General features: G+C 37.3%; 1 protein-coding gene across 8 annotated transcripts in view; it reads left to right on the top strand.

The window, feature by feature from the left end:
- Positions 1-26,327, top strand: part of TENM3 (teneurin transmembrane protein 3) — a 381,689-nt gene that overhangs the window by 242,999 nt on the left and 112,363 nt on the right. For 7 of the 8 annotated variants that reach the window (XM_018070569.2, XM_018070609.2, XM_018070616.2 and 4 more), the window contains 2 exons: positions 1,923-2,160; positions 21,298-21,536. In XM_018070569.2, coding sequence (XP_017926058.1) covers positions 1,923-2,160; positions 21,298-21,536 — 477 coding nt within the window. Of the gene's footprint in view, positions 1-1,922; positions 2,161-7,135; positions 7,184-21,297; positions 21,537-26,327 lie in introns of those variants that run through there. The other variant, XM_029961999.1, reaches the window with a different exon arrangement.

Genomic DNA, 26,327 nt, shown 5'->3' with positions numbered 1-26,327 from the left:
TGTGATTAATCATTTATACATATACAGTTACATATACACATGTGTAAATATTTGCATAGACACATGTGCACATATCTATATTTTTATACATGCATGCACCTGTATATTATAAAATGTGAGGCCTCTTTTTACTCTGCACCAGCAGATAAATAGCTTGTAATCTAAATCACATAAAATTTTAAGTAGACATGGGGAAAATTCTTTGCAAATGTTGGTCTGTTAACTTTCCTTTAGCTGGCTTGTTGAAATGTGGCTTAAAGGCCATGATAGTGATTGTAATCGTGTACAGGGACACCCTTTTTTGTGGTGTTGGTGAAGATAAAGTTGATCAGTTGTATCCTACCTGAAAGGTAATTTTTCTTTAACATGTTAGGGATTTGGTGTTGAAAACCTTAATGGCAATGTAAATGCAGTCATTCTTTTTGTAAGAGATTCAGCATTGCCGTTGTTTGTGACAAAAGTCATGTTGACCATGCAAGATCACTGGAAAAGAGAATGACGTTCTCAGAAAGAAAATTCTTTCAAAGACGGGTTTTTTTTGAGCTTAGCATGTCTATTCCTTAACATTCTCAATTTGTCTTATGTTCACAACCTGGGCAATTACTCACAGTTAAGTGCATTTTATAGTAGTCACCTGTAAGTTATTGGAAACATCTGTTTCAACAGAAATACTGTTCCTGTGTTCTGTGTACCAAGGTATTATTATTGAGTTTGTAACAATTTGCAGTTATAACCAGTTCCAAACAGGGAATTGCTTATGAAAATCAAACAACTAATTTAAAGACTACCTGAAAGCATCTACACTATAAGCAAAGTGTATTTTCTGCTTTGCATAACACTTGCATTTATTTTATTAAGTGTGTTCTGCTACATTAGTTTAGGAAATAGGCTGCAATTTGAATTCCATATTGTTAAGTGTTACATGTATAAGTGTCATCAGTCATTGCTAAATCACAAAAAATTAAGTGTCTAGAGGTTTCCTTAATTTTTTGTGCATTGTATTGTATGGCAAGGTTTGTCTTCTATTTATCACTTATTTGCCACTGATTTTACAGAACAGATTGTTAAAACCTAATATTGATGGAAGTATTTGATTGCAGGTTTTGCTGTTTGTAGATTTTGGTTTTAAGCTTTACGGGCATTGTGTGCTTTGGTTAAGTCAAATAATATTTCCTTTTGTTTTGATGGCCTGACTCTCTTATCACCTGTGACTTCCTCCAAACTGTAGTTATATTGCATAGTGTGAAATTGGAAAATCTGTTCTGTGTGTGTTCTAATGGATGTGACGGTCATTAAGTATATGAGTCTTCTGACGTTGTAATCAGATGTGAATCAGTCTGTTAAATATCCATGAAGCAACATCTGCTTCACAGAGTGACCTTCTGCTAAAGAATATTTAGCATCTATTAGCAGATCATAGTGCAGCTCCGTCTTATTTGAAATGCACTAAACTAGAGTAGTCTACTGCTGTTTAGCAACTAGCTTGTAATAATTTATTGCAGTTAAATAAAGCTTAAAAAACTCCATTAAATAATTATAGGGATTATATGCATCTTGAAAACCTTTGTGTTCTACTGAAATTGCCCATTTAATTTCAGGGTTGGTTTGTTAAAAAAAGCTGAAGTCTAAAGGCACATTAGGGGATCTGTCAGATGCTATTTTCTGTAGGTGTTAATAAAACCAGATTAAAAAAAAAACCCTGAAACAAATTAAAACCAAAAGCAATTTTACCATCTGTTGTATATTAATTAGGACTTGGTGTATCAAGGGTAAACTTGCTCTTGGAGAATGTCACCGAATGTCTGCTAATAGAATAATATGCAAATATATTAGACGATAGGATTATGTTGAATTTCTCATTCTGTTTGGTTGTAGCAAATGCTGAGATGTTTTTAACAAACTTTAATTTTCTTTCTTCTTAGAACAACCTCCAAATAACCAAGGCCAGTCGACCCTGCAGCCTTTGCCACCTTCTCACAAGCAACATTCAGCACAGCATCACCCATCCATCACCTCACTTAACAGAAACTCACTGACAAATAGGAGGAATCAGAGTCCGGCCCCGCCGGCTGCTTTGCCCGCCGAGCTGCAAACCACACCTGAGTCAGTCCAGCTGCAGGACAGCTGGGTCCTTGGCAGTAATGCACCACTGGAAAGCAGGTAATTACTTAGGTACTACTACAGACTGTGGCACTTCTAAAGAAAACATCTAACTTAATGAAAGTTGACCAGCAGCTAAACTTCCCTTCATTCAACAAACAAAACTGAAAACTTTTCAGTACTAAAAAAATCTATCCTCTCTCTAAAATCCACAGTGACTTTCTTCTCCCTTACCATACCTAGTGCAGAGTAATTGGACTCAGAGAGTATATTAATTTTTCCAGACATGCATTTTCCTTCCTGTTCATAATCTGTGACTTTTGACTGTTGAAAGAAATTTCTTTTCTTGCTTGCCAGATATTTTATGTGTCAAACGTACACTGTCATACAGATCAGATGTCAAGGAACTTTCAGTAATACTTTGTAACTCCTATAGTTGGTACCTTTAAAGACATACTTATGTCAGGCTAGGTATTTTTTTACAGATGCCTAGGATATGATGAGACAAAAGAACTCAGTTCTGGTGTAATGATAAATTTGTCCTCCCTCTTGATAACTGGCTCTAGGAAAGAAGCAGCTAATACAAAGGGTAATGCTAGCTTCTTTAGATGCAGAATGATGTATGATGCAGAATGACCTATAAAAACATGTATAGGAATGATCTATAAAAAATGTATACTGGCACAGAGCTGAATTTACCTACAGTGATTAATTAGTACTCATGTAACAATCAGCACTCATTTTTTATTAACGAAAGCCATAATATTCCAATTTAGTCATCAAACTGAGCATTTATTACTATATTGAAGTTGACAGTAATTCTTGAAAATATTTGTGAAATCCATTCAATTCATTCTTTGAATCCTTTTAAATTATGCTTTGTTGATTTTGACTATTTTAAAACATACACAACCTTAAGATTCTCTTTTAGATAGTTTTTGTCCCCATGAGTGTTTCAGGCAACTCCTCTGTCAGGCTGTTGGGAATGGCTATTCATTTTCTTAGTTTTCTTGGGCCCTCCTGTATTGCTTGAGTCATAGACACTGTGGAATAGCATTCTGCTGAAGAGATTTCACCATCATACCCAAAAAGTGTAGTACATAAAGAAAGAATTTTCTTACAGAAGAAGTTTATAGTGGAAAAAAATGTTTGATGTTTTCCTTATGCTAGTTAATCTTAGATAGACCGGTAATGTCTTCAATGTTTGCTTCTATTGTCATATATGTGTTTACTGTGTTTATAAAGACATAGGACTTGAATGAGAATGCCACTTCTAACTTAGAGCAAATATTTTTTGCAGAGTAAAGTCTTTTCATCTTTTAAATGTTCTTGATGAAAAGCTGAGAATATTTGAGTGTTTGAGTTTTTTAACACTTGTGAATAAACTGAAATGTAAAAATTTCACATAAAAACTGACAGAACCCTGCTACTAGTGTTTCCTATAGTCTCAATTGGTTGGAACTCTGGAGGTGAAGAACCCATCTTGTTTGTCATTGGTTTTTCTTTTTTTGGTTATAGTTCCCTACTGAGTGTGATTTTTAGGCTCAGTTTCAACTACATTAACAACTTTGTAATAGGTCTCTTCCTTCATTCTTTTCTTAGCCTACACATTTATTTACTCTTTGACAATACTTTAGCTTATGCTCATAATCGGCTTTTTTTTTTTCTCCCCTCTCCTTTTTTTTATCCATCTAATATGCTGGCCATTTAGAGGTGCAGAATGTGAGTGTCAGCGTATATATACAGCACAGTTATCTTTCTGTCTCTATAGGCTCATACTGGTGATGGGTGGCGTAAAAATGACACACAGCTCCCAGTCATCTATAGCTGGGTAGTGAATTGGCTGGCTTTGTGTATGTGCATGTAGGTGAGAGGGATGTATTTGCAGAGCCTGAGGATGGTTTTAGTCCCTGTCATTCTGCAGTAGTAATGGAAGTGACTTTGAAATATGTATTTCATAATATTGGATTCAGTTGTGTATTTAATAGAATATACTCCAGTTTGACTCTATTAACAAGAGTTAATACTTTTGTGTAAAGCATTGCTGTTACTGGCAAAATAGATGAACTGTGAGGTAACAGATCAATGATGTCCAACAGAAATTCCAATTTATAATTTATTAAATATAAAAAGACTCTTTGCTTAAAATTTTATGAGGACCTAAAACTGTAACATGGATTATGTGAATGCTTCTTTCATCTTTGATGCTGTCTTTAAATGACAGTGATGTTACTGAGCAGTGGCAGAAATTATCTTCCCTCTGTTTGGGCTCGGTAACATCTACATTAAAAAACAAGCAAGACAGTAAGAAAGTATTTCCTGCAGACTGCAGGACCTTTTTATTGGACATTTAATGATCTCTACTATTTGACTGTTCCCGAACCTGCTATTAAGTTAGATTCAGCTATAGAAGCAATATATCTACTATAGAAACCAGCACTAGAGAACAATATGAACTTTTGAAGAAATCAAAAAACTTTGCATTTTGTTCTTTGAATTACTGATTGGACAGCCGAAGTCATGCAAATATATGACTACTCATCATGTGTCTGACTATGATAAGCTATGATTTAGTAATTACATATTGGAAGGTTTTTTATTATCATTGATCTTTAAGTTTTTATTCTCCTACTTGTTTTAGTAATGATTTCTTGAACATTAGTTACATTCTCGGCTTTGAGTTCTAGTAGGATCTAAATTACTGATATTTAAAAATATTTAGTAAATCCCTTCTTTAAATACTTTCTCTTAAATATTTGAATGTGCAGAATTTTTCTACTGCACAATCAGTTATGAATGTTAGAGGTGCACAGAGAAAAACTGTATTAGAACTTGTAAATTTTTAGATAAAAATAAGCATCTCTTAAAGCATTTCTTGGGTGATATCTCATTAATTTTAGGCACTGAGCATCTAAGGTCAGTTTGTTGGCAAGGGGAAATTTACATATTCCAGTCAAGGAGTAAATCTCTGAGAATATAATATAACTTTATTCAGAATCTGTGCTAAGATGTCAGTGAATCAAAGAAGAGCTTTGCTTCTCCTTACTTGATTTGCTATATAAAGTACCTCCTGTTTTAAAAGATGGCTGCATTTTGTATGACGGACTGTGAATTTTTTGTAGAAACTAGCCAAGAAACTAAAATGTTTTTCCTAGTTTGTGCTGGTACTGCTTAGTCTTCTCTTACCGCTTGAAGTAGAGTGGGTATAACATTACTATATCCAGTTACTTATCTACTGATTTTACCAAGAAGAAAGAGGGAATTGGTTGAAGAAATACTTAAAGGCTGGAAAATATTGTAGCATTTTGAGGGATTTAAACTACTAGAATACCTCAAAATGGTACAGAGAAAACGATTCCTGGAATTCTGTTACTTTAAAATTGTTTTGCAAGCTTGATTCAAACTTCATTTTAGAATGTGAAGATTTTAGAAACTCCCTAAAGTGTGATGAACATACCCATATGTCTTTATTGGGGTGGATTGCCAATGAAGCTGGTGCCTTCGATATTGATTAAGGTGTGAAAGGGGTGTTGATAGTTTCCAGGGAAGTTTTAAATCAATTTGGGTCGAGGCTGATTGATTGTCTGCAAAAGCACAGGGTTGCTGGAGGTTAAAGTCTGCTCAAAGCAGCTATTTTACACATTCCACCCACTAAAACAGTGCCTCATTTAATCAAATTCAAAATTGTTCTGTTTTGTAAGTCTTCCAGGTTTTCACACATGGACTTGATTAGACATGTTACTTCTACTGAGAAGGTGCATGGTACAAAATGAAGGAGAAACTGGGGTTGTAATTCAAGTCCTGCTCTTCTGAAGACCCCGTTTATCACTGTGGGCATGTCGCATTGCTGGTCTGCAAGTTGAGGGAACAGGACTCTGCTTAGATTGCTGATAGCATGAATGCATTTTTAAAGATTGACATGCCGTAATTATGGGATCAGTATATACACATGTTAGACACATTCATTAAATCAAAGAACCAATAGTGTTTTCGAAGACTAAAGTCGAATAAAAAAGTTCTGTTTTCTTCTGACATTCTCTTACAGTCGAGTTCTCACTGAGCATCTGTTTGAATCCTAAAACACTGAGTCCATATGCTTATAAGCTTCCTTTGGTGTCAATAGTGTCTTACTTTAGATTTTTGCTTGATCTCTCTGGCATCTTTCCTGCTCAAATATCCCTTGCTGTCACCATGAGTACTTGCAATTTGATCATGCTGTGTATTTTCTGCCCTGGCTCTTAGGCAAGCACCGATAGTCCAGAATTCAGTAGTATTTGCACAATATTCCTTGAGTTTATCATTCCCCTCTTTAGAGATACACAGTCATTGGAGTAAGAATGGATGCAAATATTTTTTTCCCATGTTAATCATTCCCTGTTTTAAATAGGAAAAGAGAAATATGCAGTTCTAAACAAAATAATAGTTCATAACCTTGTTTCTCCACCCTCTTTTTCTCACCATTCTGTGAGAGAACAAGAGCCTCTGGTCCTTTCCTTCCCTCCCCTGATGCTGTGCACTGTTGTTTGCAGAACATGAGATCTCCACTCTGGTAGCCAGCACTCTGCACATTTCTGGCTGTCTGACTGTGCCAAGGAACCAGCAAGAGAATGGCTTTTTAGTCTCAGTTCGTTTTCATTACTTCATCTCTGGTCCAGCCTCGTGAAGTAAACAACATCCCCCACTATGCACTGTTCAGTCCTTAAGGCCGTCTTGCCACAGGCAGCAGCCACGAATTTTATCCAAGGACTTGCACATAAATAAGGGATCACCAAAGGGTAATGACTACCCAATGGTAGTCTTCAGGTTACAATCCAGCGTATATAGTTCAGAGGACAGCCTGGAAGGCACATGAGTCCCACATTATGTTTTGCACATCCATGGAAAAAGAAAGTTATACAACAGAACTAGTATATTCTTTTTTGTGGGATCATCCCATTCTTTAATTTGAAATTGCATCTCTAATTTCATCTTTTTGTATCTTTGTGTATAGAGAATTAGAAACTCAAGCAGTCCTTGCAAATGGTCATGACAACCTTATAGAGATGGATGTGTTTTCTCCAACATATCACGATAGCAGTTATGGGTATGTGACTCTAAGTGTTTGCATGATGCTAACTGTTGACACAGAAGACAAATTGTGATTTTAAAAAATATTATTGCAATAGTAAAAAAAAATCTGGGACAGAATTCCTCATCTTTATGTCTGATTTTTAAAATCAGGCTTTAAATAATTTGTCTTACTGACTCATGGTAGATAAAACATGGTAAACTTTGACTGCTGAATCTTGTTTGCTTTCACTTAAGACAATAAGACTGCAATTGATGGTATTAATTCTCTATGACCTGATTCTGCAAGCTATTTGTATGACTACACATTTGCCAGATCGGATTCTTAGTTTGTCATTTATTTACTACTTAGCAAATGTTTCTTTTAAAATATTATAACATTAATATCGCATAGGGAATGACCATTCAAAGAAGTTAAGCAGAATTATTTACTTCATCTGTAATATTTTTTACCAGTTAATTTGAAATTGCAACTGCTGATAAATGTGCAACTGTAAATAGAGAATTGCATATAAATTAATATTTTGATTTCTTTGAATAAAGTTTATATTTTAGAGCTGTTCCATAACTACTTAACTTGCCATTCTTACACCAAGTCAGTATAATTCATTTCTGATACACAAACATTGTAAAAAACCCTGAAAAATGATAGTACCCTAAAGCAGTACTATTTCTAATGAGTTCCAACCTGTTAATCACCACACTACGCTAAATTTTAATAAAAACCTGTTAATCATAAATTTACCTTTGTTTGTACTATGATAAAAATCAGTTCTTCAGGTCTGAAATCTGTTTTGATAATGGTAGCTCCTAACTTAGAAAAGGGATAAGGTACTGTTTGATTAAATGAGATCTGCATCTTCCCATTAATAAGTGATTAATCTTCAAGATATATTGGCACTGTACATTGATCTACTGCTTATTCCAAAAACTCATAAACTTTCACTTTGTCACGATTTACAATCAACAGCAGGGAGAGAATGGTGTGTTAAATTCAATTAGTCAGTCATTATCAACAAACTCTAAGATATTGCAGATATTTGCCAGAAGACCCTAATATATTGTTTTCTTCCAAAATGTAAGCATACTGTATTAAAAATAACAAAGCCAAATATTACTGTTCCCTGTAGACCAATTACCATACAATACTGATTCAGATGCATAATTGCTGGAGTTAATAGAACCATGCCTTGTTTATGCTTTGTAAGTTTGTAATGGAACCACCAAATGCAAGTATTTTAGCAAACAGACTATATTGTATGAAATTTCTTTTAGTTGATACTAATTTAGGTAACAATACAATGAAATTTATCTTGTTTGTAATCCCTTCATTTTTAAAATTATGGTAGCAGGAATCATCTCCTGGTGTGAAAGTTGTCCAGAGATGATAACACATCAGTTCCAAAGCATAATAGATTTGAGACTACAACATGCTATCAGCATGAAGATTCAGTTTATCAACTTCGCTAACATACTGTGTCACAGCTAGAATCATTATATATTTGTTTCTTTGTTTTCATGTCATGCGTGTGTTACATTGTGATAAACTATTCCTTCATTTATATGGCTTACAGAGAGAATATTAATCTGATGAATTTGACAATTTTAGTGTTAAGAATGATAATAGAAATAGACGTTTTTCATAGACATTCTAATGATTCATAGGCCTAGACCTAAAGAGTAGTTGTTTATAGCTTTGAGAGATTTGTGCACAGTTCATTAATTATCATAAGACAGCTGGAAATCTCAAAATATTGTAATGATATGTGTTGTTTGGCTTTATTCTTTTCTCTAATGTGTAAACATATATTAGTATATCTGTTGACAAATCAGCTTAGTTTGAAGTAAGAAGTCTGTTTTACCCAATCTGATAGTCCTGTCAAGTTATTTAGACGTCAAAATCTGCAAATATGTAGGATTCACTGTCATTGAATGACGGTATTTATATTACTTATAGATAAAGCTAACTAGCATTTTCTACTTCTATAGGCTCCTTGTTTTCTGAAAATTTCATATTTTTGAAGGATTGGGGGTTTAAAACTTCCTGTTGTATTTAAGTAGGAATTCTTTGCAGTTGGTTGGGGATTTTTGTTACCCATTCGCAGAAAAGTTCAGGAGAGCTGAGTTTAAAGGAGGTCAGGTTGTTATAAGGGCATACTGAATTAAACTTGAGAGTGGAAGAAGTCAGCAGTGCAGACTGGAGAGGAGCAAACTCAAAAAGACTGGGCCCAAAAGGGGTAGGAGTGGGTGTCCAAATGGGTAGACGGAGTAGTCCATAAGGAGGAGACTGGTTGATTATGCAAGGTAGTGCATAGATAAAATGCTAGAGGACCAAAGGCTGAATATCTAGGATGAAAACTGAGATAATTTCTTGTCCTTTACTGATTGTAATTACTTGCAAAGTCCTTTTAAATCGCATGCACCTCATCACCTACAGGATTGACTCAAGATGGTGAGAGACCTTGGCTGCTGGCATACGCTCTACTAGTGACAGAATCCAGAAATAATCAAACTAAATTTTCTATCTGTGATGGGCTATGCAGATAGGAAACCTTTCAATATGATTTCTGAAGTTTCTTCAAACTCTCTTAAAAAAGTCACAAGTTGAACAAAAGAACACTTTATTACAAAATTGTCATCAACATCATAAAGTCAAGCACACAATTTACAAAATTAAAAGTAACCTCTTTCTACAGTTGCATGTCTGCAGTTGAGTTTGCCATCCCAGTAAGTGCGGCTCGAGTTGAACCAGAAAGGAATTTTAACAGATTCTGGAGATTCTTTCTGTCACATTCAAACAGGTGAGGAAACAATATCAAATGTAATGGCAAAACAAAAACCTGGATGACTGTATAGTGTCTGTATGCCACATCTCTGATAATACTGATTGCAGAAAGAGAAGTCCAGCTCCAAAAAGACCTGTGTGGAAATGAGTACCATTAAAGATAAAGTTCTGAGCACAAGATGTAATCCTCTGCCTTGTTGAATCCCTAAAGGGTGATCTCTCGCTTCTATGAAACTTGGTATGTTGCATATGAGAGACTATGCGAGCATAGTACTCACATTTTCACCAAGGAACAAAAAATAATGGAAAATAGGAATAACAGTTGCATCACATGTGTGTGCACAGTTACCAAGTTGGTGGTAGTGGCTGTAACTCAGAGGTTATGACAGTGCTGTTGCTGTGGTGACACAAGTCTGGCTGTGTGAGTGACTGCTGATGGCACAGTAGTGGCAGCACAGAGTTCATCACGGGTTATTATGGACTCTGAATTGCAAGAGGAACACAGATATGGACTTCAGTGAGCTAAGGTTCACAGATCCATTATGATGGAATCTTCAACTTGCTTGCAGCTTGAGGCAGAATGAGATCCTATCAGTCACTGAGAGAATAATATTTCACTTCTTTAGCTTCCCACTGCTTTTTATTTTAAAATGTCCAACAGCTCACTCAGGCCTTTCAGGGGCAGACAAAATTTCAACCTTTGTTCCAACTTCTGAATTAATCCTTATGTAAATAATGCATCTCTGAGTCTCTCTTAAAAAAAAATTCTTTTTGAAATAGTTTCCGTGTGCCTTTTGAGATGTTAGAGCATAAAGTTCTCTTTCAAATTTATGAAGATGGCAAGGCTAGTAAAAAGATTGGAGGAATAGCTATGCACTACCTTTCCTTGATTTTCTACCTGGAAAGCTTAACTTATTCAATATTCAAGACAGGAGCTGGCCAAGGTTAGAATGCCTCATCTCACATACAACTTTTCCTGTCTCTATCTTGGTAGGGATATGATTCAAGAAGAGCAGAGAACAAGATAAGGAGTTGCAATATAAATCCTTACTGCTCACATGAGCATTTCAGGTCCTTACTGCAAAATTCAGATGCTTTCCTCTGCTCTCTCTTCCTTTGGAGACAGAAGAACTGCAATAACATGAATATTTTGAATATCAGAAAGTGCAGTAAGGGGCTGTCAGGTTCACTCCAACTGCTACCTGCTTCAGAAGTGAACATCACCAACAATATCAAGAGCCAAGTCACTTACTGTAAAGTAGATGGAATCCTCTATAAGTACTAGTCCTCTAAGAGACCCAGATGAAGCCTGTAAGAAGAACAGCCACTTGATATTTTTTCAGCAATACATAGGTTTAGTTTCACTCTCATCTGGAGAGTAGGTAATGGGACAATCCTGCAATGAGCAGTATGAGTAATTAAACTGGGCTAGGTTTCTTTGCTTCCTAACATGAGTCTTTCTTTGCACTGGACTCTCCTGTGCACTTCTGCAAAGTGTGGCTTAGCATTGTTTATTCCCCTTGTTCATCTTCACAGAGTGGAGCATAGCAGAGAGGAGCACGAAGGAATGGGATTGGCAATGCCCTCTCATCCTATCGGTTCTTTTGATCCTGTGATGTGTGTGTGATACATATCACAGAAGAGAAGTCCTCCTTCTCTGGGGTATAGAACTAGCAGCTTGAATCTGAATTTGGAGGAATAAATAATAGGAGAACAGGTGCCCTCTGCTCACTGTAACACTATATTCTTTCTTGCACCACCAAAAAGGTAGGGGCAATGCAGAGGAAGATTTACTCTTGCACACCAAAGAAGAGGAAGTTTGGGGCTTTTTTCAGTATTCAGTCCTTCAAGTCACTGTGTCTTGGTGTCTTTCACAGCAGATTGGGATACTGTCTTGTCCAAATTGCTCTTTGAAGCTTCAGCTGCATGTTGCCATGCCTGAGTTCTCCAGTCTTTCTCCATCAGCAACCAGCAGTGGAGCGGTAGGCTACCAGGACCAGATGTGAAAGAACACACAAGCAGTAAGGAAGACACAGCCCTAGTAGTACTTTTGTTCTTTCTTGGCTTTCAGTGTTCAGTTTGTAAAGAAAGCAGGTCCTCGGTGTAAATCCATCCAAATTCAAGGAATTGTTACCATATGTAAAGTGTTTTTCTGAAACATTTGAATAAGCTGGTAGAAGAGGCTTATCTCCAGTTCTCACAGATGTTCCTCTGTTTTTGCATATGGATAATAGCGCACTTCTCTTTCTTTCTTTCCACCAAACTTTGATCATAATTTCATGTGTTGTGATCTTGGAGCTTTTTCCAGGATTATGATAGTATTAATACTGGCTCCAAGGAAGCGGAAATTCACTTTTATCTCTTCCTAAGCAATTTTTTGATTGCAATTCTGCCCAGAAAATAAATTAAGACAAACTCACAGTGTAACATGTTTCTGCGATGCCTTGGATTTATGTTAAATGTAGCCAGATGTTTCTGTGGAAGTCAGTCATAAGCCTATGCTAAGGGCAAACACCGCCAGCTACAAGGTTTTGTCTCAGAAGAACCTTAACAGAAGATGAACATAGGCATAAAGTGTTCACAGAGAAACAAAAATCCAATTTCTGCTGGAGCCTGCTGGGAAAGCTTATCTCATGCATCAGTGAACCAGAGTTCAAATGAGACCTAACCAGTAATTTCTGTTATCTTTTACATCTCTTCTATAATGTCAGTCGGCAGAGATTAATCTTTTTTTTCCATCTGTTTCCTCAACTCAGTACAAGGAATCATATTTATTGATGTGATCTATCCATTAGTGAACCAGGCAGAGCTCTCTAATGTCAGGTGGCAGGTGAAGGTCATGGTCTCTCTCAGAGAACCTAGTTCAATCCAGCATGAATAGGGTCTGTCGGCAGAGAGAGGGCACAGCAGTCAGTAGGTGTAGTACTACGATTGATTGCAGTCTTGGACCGCTGTCTTTTCCACAGTTGATGGTTTTTTCTGATTCTGACAGTTAATGTATCTGGTGGGATTTTTTTTAGCAAACAAAAAGCAAGATAACCCATTCCCAGAAGGGAAAAATTCAACTGTTTTGCATTAATGAAAGTCAAAAAAAAGCTTTAATGAGAGAAGTTGGAGCAAACTAAAATAACTGCAACTGGATATATCCATCCTCTCTTTAAGTAACTTTCTTAAGATTAATTGATTTCTTTGTATGGAAATGGCAAAGAGATAGACATGCCCTATTTCTGTATGTGTCAGTGGTGAAATCTTTGAGGTAGAGAATGAGAGTTTCCAAACCTGTCTATTCTATCTGACTTACCTATGCCCATTTGCAGCATCAGAAAAACAGAAAGATACAGATGCAGCTACCCTTATGTCTTATTTGCTTACATTGGCCTCATGGTGCTGCCAGACTTTTGTAGAAGGTGCCTTAATGCTTTTGAAAAGCAGAATTAGATTGCTTCTGTCTCCAGATAGGTGCATTGTGAATTGGTACCATTTTAGGGCAGAATCTGGTGGTTTATTTTTAATTTAGGTGAACAATTATCATAGTTGTGTTCATCACAAAACAGAATAGTTACAGTTTTTATTCCCAGAAATTCAATAATACCATTCATTATATTAAACGTCAAACCCAGGTCATTAGGAGTACTATTGAATTCTGAGCAGAGAAGTCATGTCTCCTAAGTATTGGTCCTGAGACCTAAATGTGTCACCAAAACATAAAATCACTAAAATTTACATTTCTCTTAACTTACATTCACTCAAAGTGGATTTGATAAAAGTTTCTTCCACCTCTGGAGGCTTAGGAGAATGCAATTGATGTGTTCCTAATTCTAGATGCCTAAGCTGTAGATGCTACCATTTGTGCCTTGGAGTGAATCCAGGCTAACAGACTGAGGACCTTAGCAGAATGCATACGATACTTTACCTGGGCTTGCTTACAAGTGTCTTAATTCATGTAATAATATCCACAGATTCAGCACACCTTGGAGACAAATAAATAATTTTTAATAGAGTTAGATACTGTCAGATTTGAGTTGGTTTTTGGGGGGAAGATTAGCCTGTGCTCCACATTGTAAAACTCGTGTGCTCCTTTCGTAAAGTATTTAACTTGTGATTACAGAGAATGGTATTACCTTAGCTGGACCAGTCATGTAAAGTACAGTGATGTTTTGAGCCAACAATGGTCTCCTGTTGGTAATTGCTGTTGTGTCCAAGGTTTTTCTCAAGTTGCAAGGAGAACAGATGACTCAAATATTACAGATTGGTGGACTTGTTACTTACATGAAAGAAATTTTTAGACAATTACAGATATATCTAAATATTTGGGAGTCCTTTGAGATACCTAAGGGTAAAAGAAACAAATGCAAAAAATATTAGGGGTAGTTTTTCTTTCCTTTTTCACCTCTCCTCAAGTCACTTTCTATTCCGTCAGCTTCCAAATGTCACTTCTGTTTTATTCTGCACTGAAACAACAGGTATCTGAAAATAGCTTTCCTCAACTCCACAGTTGCCTTTGCTGACCCATAAAAAGCCTAAGTTTTGCTTTTTTGCTTTAGGCAATTACTTCTTAATGCTTTTGTATGTTTTACCCTAAAAATAAAGTGAATCAAACAGTAGTATTATAAAAAATTGTTTTTGTGTATTGCAGTGCAAACAGTACATATTCATTATACAAGAACAAGGGAGTGATCAGTTGAATTTAAATTGAAATTGATAGAGGGAGATATATTTTGATACAGTGCGTGTTTAGCCTACAGAACAAAATGCCACAGAACATTAGTGAGAGCATGAGTTTTGGACTGTTTAGAAAAAGAGTGAGCTGTTAGTGAATAAGTAGACTGGAAGGCATTCACCCCCACCTTTGAACTGGCCACTTTCAGATAGGGTGTTGTTCCTGGAATTACTGCAGTAATTCCTGTTTGTGATTTTTTGGTTACAGTTATCTGTATCTCTACACAGATTTTGTACCTGTAACTGCTCTCTATCAAATAAGATGTTCTCTTTCTCCACAATTTTTGGAATGGAGTAACTTGTTCATTGTACTGCGTTATGCTTGGGGGAATCCTACCCCTTACACTGTTTTTCAGACAGCGTAAGTCTAGGCCATAGATAGTCCGAAGTCTAGGCCATAGATAATTTCTAATGTGTACCTTTTGTAGTGCTGTCTTCTGAGTGTTACAGCTGTTCTCCCTCAGTTGTCTTCTAGTAGTGGGCTGTAAAGATCTGATGAGCCACATATCTTTAACACCATCATGGAACTGACCAAACAGATTGCATTTAGGACAGTACAGGAGACAGTTCTGCAAGCAAACCTGTACTGCTGTGGCACTATGACATTTGTCATAGTGGGTCTTGGTGGAAGCTCTCTATTCAGAAACATGAGCAAACTGATAGATTTATCCTCCTTCAGATTTTTCAGGTGCTGTTAGTATACAAAAATACACAAGGTTCAAAGATTTAGGACGGAGAGATTTAGGTTTTTAAAAGCATATATTCTAAATATAATTTTATTCTGGATCAGTGGTATTATAGCTCTTAAGATGAGGAGTGTTTTGTTATTGTAATAAGGCCTAGCAATATTGACCTTTATTGTATGACAGCAGTTGTCAACTAAATAATAATACTGCACAAAATAACAATTGCTACCTTTAAATCTCACTTACAGGGTGATAAACTATATTTTGACATACTTTGAGAAGTTCAATAGAATTTTGCTGGACCTTATTCACTAAATCCATATTTAGTACAAATTTTGTAGAAGTCCTGTGTGACTTAATACGTGGTGGCATACTTACTGTGGACTTCAGCACTCTATTGGCAGGATGGTGCTGTAAGAAATAATTTAAAACAGAACTAATACACTGCCAAGAAAGTTGCTTGAAATGGTAAGGTAGGCTCTTTCACATGTCTTTCAAGTATATGCAAAGCATTCTATATATATGATGCCCAAAACTGGAGAAATTAGTCTTTTGCAAAGTGAAGCAATTTCAGCATAAGCTAAAAAAAAAGAAGTCATGTATCTAATGTAAAAATTATATTAGGAATATTAAAATTATGCAGTAACTCTATACAAATTGAGACCAGTCTATTTATAAAATAATGCATAATATTCCTTTATGCTTGGTCATAGTTTATTTATATATCTCAGCTTCTGGCAGTCTGGAGTTTAGGGCCTTCCAGATGTGTTTATGTAATATTGCATTCATTGATGCATAGTATCCATTTTCTTCTAAACTGCGGTCAAAAGTTCTTGTCATAGATCCTTTAGTAAGGAAAGTTATTTTAAATCACATTTCTGTTGCTGGACACACGGCTATCTTATATCAAAAGTGTTTGGGCTTCTGGGCTGAGTCTTACTGTCCTTAAATATTTTGATAATCTATCTCTATTTCTCTAAAGATAGAGTTTTCAGTTAACTTAGTCTTTCTGCCAGACTCATGGATGGTTTTTATCACTTTTTTTATCCCTTCTGTTTTCCCATTTACTGAATTTACTAGAGAGTGCTTCAGTTTTATTTTCCACAGAGGATGTGGCAGCATAAAGAAAATCTGATTTGATGTGAACCCCACCCCACGCAAACTTGAGAAGGAAGAAGCCATCTGCATGTCAGCCAGTGCACACCAGCAGTTGGTTAAACACCAACACTGAGTTAAATTAAAAGCATGATTATTTTACTCTTATTCATGTGCTTGTTTTCTGAGCTGACACCTTTGAGGTTTTTGATGCCGTATTTCTGTCCTTTCTTGTAAGGACAGGAACTTAAATAAAATGCCTTCCATTTGTGAAATAAGGGGACTTCCAAACTCTCTTTGCATCCAAGGACTGTTTAATAACATAACTTTGTATTTTGCTCTCACTCTGTAGTTCAGATTTGTTAGGTACTAAATACTCCCCCCACTAAAATGTTAAGATTAACTGCACCTTTTATTAGCAACATCTATTGAATAAGCAGACAGAAATATATATTGAATAAATATAAAAGTAGAATATTATTTGCTTTAAAAGTTGAATTATTTAATAAAAACAGAACTGTCTTGTCTTGTAAAATACTAGCATGATTCACTGCATTTTTGTACTCCATAGCTTAATAAAATATTTAAAGTGCTGCTTACATGAAGATCTAGCAAGTTCATGTTATGTGATCAATTTTGAATGGAAGATACACTATTCCAGATGCTATAAGCTCCCTGTAAGATGAAATATAGTGTAATTGTAAGTCAGTACCTGGTCAAGTAGTGCAAAGAGTTTAGGCTTTAGAAATTAGCTATTTGAGTTCCATGGTTTGAAATGACAAGATATATGGATATTTAGATAATTAAAATCATTTGTGGATGGATTATAATTCAAGAGCATAAGAATTTCAGCACTATCTGGAAGCAGCCTGGATTTGTTGTCAGATACCATATCCTTCTAAACGTCTCATAGGAACAGTTTGGCATGGCTCAGTGAGGCAGACAAGATGTGCAAGTCTGATAGCGTTGCACTTTAAATACTTATCACTCAGAGTTAATGTAGCAGGAGAGTCTCTGACAACTTTGTTAGTAACTGCACACATTAGAAATAGAGAGAGCCAAACAAATTTTCTTGACCCAGTAGAAGATGCCAGACTGGCTTTTCTGTCATTATTTTTCCCTCAACGTTAAGCTGGACAGTGCAACCACTCTGGCATTGTATTCATGGGAATCAAATCAAAAGAGAATAGCTTAAAGTGAGGAGCTGTGCTGTGTGCTGCCTAAGACTACACACTGCTGAATTCCTACTGCTGAATTCCCACAGCATTCTCCTGGAGAAACTGTCCATCACAGCATGGACAGGTGCACTGGGTAGAAAACTGGCTGAATGGCCAGGCCGAGAGAGTGGTGAATGGAGTTATATCCAGCTAGTGACCAGTCACAAGTGGTGTTCCCCGTGTCTCAGTATTGGGACCAGTCCTGTTTAATTTCTTTCTCAACCATCTTTATCAGTGGTTTATTGATGAGATCAAGTGCACTCTCAACAAGTTTGCAGAAACACCAGTTGGGGTGGTAGAGTTTATCTGCTGGAGGGTAGGAAAGTTCCACAGGGGAATCTGGACAGGCTGGATTGATGGGCCGAGGCCAATGGTATGAGGTTCAACAAGGCCAAGTGCTGGGTTCTGCACTCGGGTCACAACAATGCCATGCAGCACTACAGACTGGGAGAACAGTGCCTGGAAAGCTGCCTGGCAGAAAGGGACCTGGGGGTGCTGGTCGACAGCAGCTGAACGTGAGCCACCAGTGTGCCCAGGGGCCCAAGAAGGCCAATGGCATCCTGGCTTGCATCAGAAATAGTGTGGTCGGCAGGACTGGGGCACTGATTGCCCCCGTGTACTCAGCACTGGTGAGGCCGCACCTCGGATCCTGTGTTCAGTTCTGGGCCCCTCACTAAAAGAAAGACATGGAGGTACTGGAGCAAGTCCAGAGAAAGGTAACGAAGCTGGTGAAGCGTCTGCAGCAAAAGTCTTGCAAGGAGCAGCTGAGGTAGCTGGGGTTGTTTAGGCTGGACTAGTCTTTGAGGGATCTTATCGCTCTCTACAACTACCTGAAAGGAGGCTGTAGCAAGGTGAGTGTCAGTCGTTCTCAAGAGTAACAAGCCACAGGACAAGAAGAAGTGGCTTCAAGTGGCACCAGGGGAGCTTTAGATGAGATATTAGGAAAAATTTCTCCCCTGAAAGGGTTGTAAAGCAGCAGAACAGTCTGCCCAGGGAAGTGATTCAGTCATCTATCATCCCTGAAGGTATTTAGAAGACATCTACATGTGGCACTTAAGAGCATGGTTTAGTGGTGGGCTTGGCAGTGCAGAGTTAATGGTTGGACTCGTTGATCTTGAGGGTCATTTCTGACCTAAGCAATTCTGTGATTCACATGTAAAAGTTACAATTCTCTTTCGATGCCAGAGATGAACTGTCAGAGCTATGATGGTTCACACCACCACTCTCCTCTCCCGTGTTTATCTATGGAACTAACTCCTCAAAGGCTTTGAGAATATGGATTACAGTATGTTGTGCTCCACCAAAGCAAATGTCTCAGCTCTCACTTTCTCAGAGAAAAAAAAAAAAAAAACAAAAGGAAAATATCAGTGGCAGACTGTTTGTTGCATTATTTTGTTAAAGGTTAAAGCATATGGAGTTCCATTCTAGTGCTCTTATTATGCCAGTTCCCATTTTTAGTCTGTTGAGTCTACCAGTGCAACAGAAGGATGTGAAAATTGCAGGTTGGTCAGGCAGCTTCTTATTTTTAACATGGAAGTGGATGTTTAGGAGGAGTATTATTACACCTACTCTATGGCTTTCCTTCTGTCCCCAAAATAGTACACATTGCACATGGAAAGGGAAACAGCTACCTTTGTGTTTGGCATTTTCTTGAGATCTGTATAGACATATTTTGTGAAATATACCTGAAAATAGCATTTACCATATGTAGCCAGAAATGAAAGAACAATAAAGATCAAGTGGATAAAACACTTTATCAGGACTTAATGAATTTACATGATTCTATGAATTTGCAAAACCAAAGCAATGCTTTTGTAAGGCGTAAAACATTTTTAACGTAGGACTCATATTATTATTTTGGTGTTTGGTACATAGCAAATGTCACAACTTTTAATGAAATACCTTCTTAGGAAGAATTTAAACCACCAGGTCTTTGTCTTTTGAATTTGGTGGTAATCCTCAGAATTCAGAAGCCAAAAAAATCTGGGATGTGCTCTTGTGCATCAGTAGATCTAGTGCATATCCTTTTGTTGTTACTGCCAACAGGTTTAATATTGTTCAGAATGAAGTAACCTGTGTAACGTGTTTTGTGGAATCATGTTTGTAATGCAAATATTTTCAAGGAGAGGGCCTATGCCATGATGTTCTAGTTCACCTGTTAACCTTCCATAGAAAAGTCATCTGCAAACAACAATCTTATCAACTGCTGGTATTTTTCACATGCTGCAGTGGAGCAAATTAATTTTTCATGTCTTTACAATGTATTTCTGAAAAATCTGCTACATCTGTGTAAATTGGTCTATTATTATGCAAAGATCCAAGGATGGGTCCCAGAGAATGAAAGTCCCATCAGCTAAGAAGCAGTCCACAGTGCCACATAGTGTACATACTAAGGTTTTTCCCCTCCACAGCTGGCTCATTTGGTGCTAGATCCTCTGACCCACAGTTGTATAGGTGACATGCAATAGGCAAACACAGTGTAGGCATGCACTTAGCTTTGGGAGGACCTGGGTATCAGCAATTCATGAGCATCTCTTACCTATTGAAAAATGCAAACCACTCTAGTTTGTTCACCTGGGGGGGTTGGTAAGTTCAAAAGTCTCCGCAGTGTGCTTTCTTACCATTTTTAGCTATAATGTATTCATTTTGCCATTTGTAATTAGGTAAGGCCAAACCATATGCTACAGAGTTGCCAGCATAACAAATTGGTGGAAAAACCCCTGGTGCAAAGATCTTTCTTTGAGTTTTTGTTGTTTGTAGAGTTGTGTACGTGCATGAGGAGAAAAACTCCAGTTAGTATATGCCATGCTTAGAGGCTCTTTCAAAATAATTATGCTTGCATGAACTAAAATTAAAGGATTCTACCATAGAGAGGCTCAGGGAGTAGTATTTCCTTTGGAAATTTTAATTGAAAAAAAAAGTTTACTGCTAACTCACAGTGTGTCTTAACTTTAGCTTTTGCTTTTTGTGTCTGTTGCTGGCTGTGGTTCCTCTTGAGCACTTACCAAGTATATTTCTTTAGAGTACTTCTCCTAGGCTGTAACTAGCTGCTGTATCCATAATCAGATCTTTTTATGGTAAGATTATGTGTGAGTAGATGTGAATTACTGAACTGATTATTTAGGACACATACCAAAAAAAATCTTTTAACTGACTATTTTTGACAAAGTTGCCAAAAGTTTGTAACTGAAAGATTGCTGTTTTCCTTGTACTTAACTCAGGAAAGCTGTGATAAGTAGTGTGGACTGTAGTCACATTGCTCATTATTGACATTTTAATGGAGTTCCCTGTAGTTTGTAGCAGAAGCCAACACAAATAAACAGCAGCAGAAAGCCTGTCCCTACTTGTTAGATAAACTATGAGAGACTTCCTCCCTACTACACTGTATTTTGGGTAGTTCTGTTTCCTGTCTGGATACCAGTGTATTACTAATGTTTGGGGGGCTTTGGTCTTTACTTTAAAGAAAAGTGTCTCTTTATGTGTGAGTGTCGTGACAAGTTATTGCTTCTACGACCCTTTGTAGATCGGATGTTGTGAAAAATCGGCAACATTAAACAAAAGATATGTGATTGCCTGTGCCCCAGCTTTATTTACTTTTATACTTTACAATATACTCTTTCTTTCACAGGCATTTCCTATTCAAAACAGGAACAGGGACCACACCGCTGTTCAGTACTGCAACACCAGGGTACACAATGGCATCCGGCTCTGTTTATTCCCCTCCTACTCGGCCACTACCTAGGAACACTCTATCCAGAAGTGCTTTTAAATTCAAGAAGTCTTCGAAGTACTGTAGCTGGAAATGTACTGCACTGTGTGCTGTAGGGGTCTCAGTGCTGCTGGCAATACTGCTGTCCTACTTTATAGGTGAGTCCCATTTTTTATAATTATCAGTATGAACAGTGGTGTCTGATGTACTGTGTATGCACTGTGACATACTAACCTTTAACTAGCAAAGTCTTTGGTAACACTAAAAGCCACAAGGGTTTAATGAAAAGTACCAATTGTTTAGAGGAATTAGAAAATTTTAATACATTCTGTAGCTTGATGGTCAGTGAATTAAGTATTTGAACTCCCATTAAACTATGTGGTGTTAAGTTCTTATAAAAGTATGTGTAAAATATAGGCTGTAAAAATTCCATTATGTGAATATAACTTGCAACATATCTATAGAACTCTTCTCCTTTCATTTTGCTTGACATATCAAAATGTTTAAGAATGCTAACAATCACTTATTTCAGCATTACATACATTTGTGTATAGAGCTAGAGCAAAAGTCTAATACAGACATTTGATTGCAAGATAGAAAAAATAATAGTCCAAAAGGATAACGTGCAGTGAAGATGTAGACTTCTTCCTCTCCTATGGGTTGTTTATTTTTAATTATTGTCACTTTTCTCTATTTGTTTGTTAAATTCCATTTCCCAGTTTTTATTTTAGGTTTCCTTTATTTCTTCATCTCTTTAATTATTTTCATAAATGTTCACTACAAATACTATATAATTTGAGTTCTAGGCAGTTAATGGGGTCAGTGTTTTCAATGAAAAGATGTCATTGACTTTAATAAGGGAACAGAACAGGATCATTTTGCACTCATAGCTTCCTCTGTGGCTTTGTCCAGATTACAGATTTTTTAATCTCTGAGTCTGTAAATGGTCTTCAAAGACTTTAATGATTTATTAATTAGATTAATTAGATTTATTAATTTTAAGTCACCACAGTTACAAAATGTAAGTGCAAGGGTCTGGGTTTTGTTATTGGTTGCACACAAGTTCAGAGTCTAAAGGAGTCAAGGAAAGAAAATAGAAAGAGAAGAGTCAATCTCTCTTTCCCTCCCTCTTCTTAAAATCAGTGTAAATTAATAATAAAGCCTAGAAGGCCTTAAGATCTTTAATCTTCATTGCCTTTGTTGAAATAAGCTTTTCAATGCAAGACACAGCTTAAGCTGTATAAAGCCTTTGAAGTAGTTCTTACTGGGTTGGAACTCTTGTGAACAATGCAAGAAACTGGGTTGCTGAGTAGCTGGAGAAATTGCTCTCTGCCCCAGCAGAGCAGAGCCCCCTGAGCACCTTTTCCACCTCAGCTGCCAGCCCCAAAGAGCAAAAGGCATGTGTGCAAATGTAGGGCTTGCCACTGCTGTTGAGCCCCCTTCAATCACTGGATTTGTGGTTATTTTGTGTGAATGTGCACAGGAGTTTAAAGGTGTAGTTTAGAGTTAAGCTTTGACACTGGATCTTTTTTGAAGTGAGATTGACATAATCCCACTTATAAAACACAGTAATTGTGCTCAGTCTCTGTAATACTGCCTCATAAGTCATCAGAAGTAACATCTGCTACTAAATAAATACATAAATACAAAAGAAGGAATTCAGCATGAAGTATCACTGTCAAGAGCCAGGAAAAACAGCCATACATATAGTAAAATACTGGAGACCTGATTCTGAGCTGAGCTCTACACTTTGCTAGCCTGAAAGAGCCAGATTACTTATGACTCTGAGGGGCACAGGAAGATAGCTGTACCAGCTTATTTCTCCCAGAGGCACATTAAGAAATATAAGCATGTCTAATGCACCTCTGTTCATGTATTCAGAAAAAAGAGCCAAGCTTTCCCAGTGAGTGAGAGCTTTCAGCTCCACACATCATTTATTCACATACCCTGTAAAAAAACCCAAAACCCAAATATAGCTGTACAACATTTCACTTCATGGGCCCATGCCAGCTCATATCCTTGCTGAAATAAACAATGCACAAGGGCCTTCCTCTGCCCATAGTCAATAGGGAGCTCTCTGCCTACTGGTGATATTACACATATTTCAGCTAACTCAGCAGTCTAAATATAAAATTCGGCACTCAGGAATGCTCTCTAGAGAACTTTGGGTCCATAAAATCACAAATGGATTGCACTCATTCATATATGTGGTTTTCGCATCTCTGCAGATGTAATATCAGAAATATTCTCCATTTAATAGGCCATCCAAGTGTAAATCAGTAGAAATCATTAATGTAAGATAGAAGCAGCCCTTTGTCTTGATTAACTATTTCATAGGATCGTAGAATGGTTTGGTTTGAAACAGACCTAAAGATCATCTAGTTCCAAATCCCCTGCCATGGACAGGGACACCTTCCACTGCTCAAAGCGCCATCCAACCCGACCTTGAACACTTCCAGAGATGAGGCTTCCACAACTGCCCTGGGCAACCTGTTGCATTGTCTGACCACCCTCATAGTAAAAAATTTCTTCCTAATATCTAAACTGTCCTTACCCTCTTTCAGTTTAAAGCAATTCCTCTTTGTCCCATCGCTACCCACTTTTGTGAAAAATCCCTCTCCAGGTCTCTTTCAGGCCACCTTTAGGTACTGAAGGCTGCTGTAAGGTCTCCCTAGATCCTTCTCTTGTCGGGGCTGAACAACCCCAGCTCATCCAGCCTGTCCTCATAGGAGACATGTTTTATAATGTAGGTGTGAAAGGGAAATGTCTGAGTAGGAAATTGGTCATAACATAAAAAAAAGGGAAGGACTGCAGTATTGTGTGACCTCTAGCATCCCATGACATGTCTCCAACACAGTGGTCTGGCACATCTGCTGAGGTTTACAGCAGCTGAGATGGCATGTCACATTTGTAAAGCCAGTTTGAGACATGTTTTGAACTTCATAAAGACACATTGCCAGAAGCATGAAAATGTTACATCCTTATAGCATTAGTATGAAAGAAGGAATTCAGTATGAAGTGTCATTGTCAAGTGCTGGGGAAAACAGCCATTTTGCAGCATGATTGCTGCAAAATATGCCAGTACACATTGATAAGGAACATAGTGTGGCTGATGTCCATTGTGTGACTGTGGCAGCTGCAGACTGAAGAACTAATAGGACCACTCATCCAGTGAATGGTGGTGTAACCAGGCCCTTCTCAGAAATGCAGAGACATGAGTGTGTCATGCCCAGGCTTATTTTAATTGCGGTGAGTATGGGGTAAAGAAAGTAACTTGAGATCCCACTGCCTCTGCTCAGGCAACATAAGGCAGAAGAGACAGTTTGCTAGACTTCATGTCTGCCTTTGCAGAACTGCTCAGTCAATTACTGCTCCGCCAATTAGCCCAGCCAGAGGAAGGAGCTGCACTGGGAGTCTGGTGTGTCTTGCACTTCTTCCATCATTCTGACAGGAAAGACTCCTACGTTTACAAAGTCTGCAAAGATGAGGTGAGAGCAGGGGGTGTCAGCATGGGTAGGGACCAGAGCAAACACTACACTGTAAAGCCACTTAATGCAGTCTTGGAGATCACAAGGAATTGAAAATGTTATTTCAGTGTAAAGGAGAGTCTCTTTTCTAACCCTTCCTTATATTCTTGCTTTTCTAGCCCTCATGGTCTCTCTCAACCATTCTGTGATCCACAAAATATTTTAGTATTCCTGTCAATTAGCTGTACTAATTTTTAGGGAAATAGAAGTGAGTTGTGGAAAATATTGGTCCTTTGTTTAGAGGCTTCATGTACTGTTAAATGGTTGGGAAAGAAGTTAAGCAACAGAAACATGCAAGTGTTGAACCAAAATATAGTGCAGCAACATATAGAAGAGTAGAATTAAAAAATAGCTCTAGTATAAAGCAAAGGATTCAAGGAAAAGCTCCCTGAAATAATGAGGTTTAAAAATGGGGAGTAAAGAACATAAACTGCCTTGTTTTGGGATCAAGTTTACACTGGAATTTCTTCAAGCTTCTGATTTGCTCAAGTCCTGTCTGTAATGGGATTTACAACCAAGGAAGAAGAAAACCATTTTTTTTCCAACATGAAAATTTTAAGATCTTTTTTCTTCTTTGAAAGACTAGGAAGAGCATATTAAATTTAAGCCATGAAAGAGTAAGAAGTATGAAGTTGCCTTTAGTTTGACATTAATAGTTTCACCCAACTTGGTACAGGAAGTCCCTGTGAGAGACAGAAATAGAGTCCAGCTGTACATAGTGTGAGACAAAACAGAACTTTGTCTTTTGTCTCCCTATGGCTTACTGCCTCCTTCAGCATCCATCTTTTGCAGTGAATGAATGAAGGGAAAGTTTTGTAGAGCACCTCCTAAGTGAAAATTTCATACGTAAGTAACCTCCATCCTTCAGTTCTACTTTCTGGGATCTTCTCTGTCGACTTTTGGTTTTACTAAAGGGAGGAGCTTGTTGTTCTTGTGGGTTTTTTCCTAACAGAAAATCCACTGTGTAATTATGGGGAACTAAGCAGTCAGAAGGAATTTTTTCCAATGTGTTGTTGCATAGCATAGACTCTGACCAGCTGTATTAACAAACTGATTTGTACTGTACTAATTATTTCTTCTGTAGTATGGATTCAACAACAGGATAAAATTAATCAGAATTTGGAGACATCAGGACCCCTCTTTCTTTCCCAGGAATTGCTCTGGCAATTGATTCTCCAGTGCCAATGGCACTGTCTTGACATTGTCTAAATCAATGCAAGAAATTACTGCCATTGTCGCTGTACAGGGAGCCGAAGAGGCTAACAGTTTTCCTCAGTTAGTGCTGGCATTGCACAATACCAGATTCACTCAACTAAGCTGGAAGAGTTGTACACTGAAAGGTTGTGTTCATCTGTCATGAATTTTGTCTTACGTCTACTAAATAGATTTGTATGAACATAAAACATTCTTTGTATACACAGT

The sequence above is a fragment of the Manacus vitellinus genome, unplaced genomic scaffold (assembly GCF_001715985.3).
Source record: "Manacus vitellinus isolate BGI_N305 unplaced genomic scaffold, ASM171598v3 scaffold_0_pilon, whole genome shotgun sequence".
NCBI lineage: Eukaryota > Metazoa > Chordata > Aves > Passeriformes > Pipridae > Manacus > Manacus vitellinus.
Note: the sequence above shows the minus strand (reverse complement) of the source record. Positions and strands in the feature narration are given on the sequence as shown.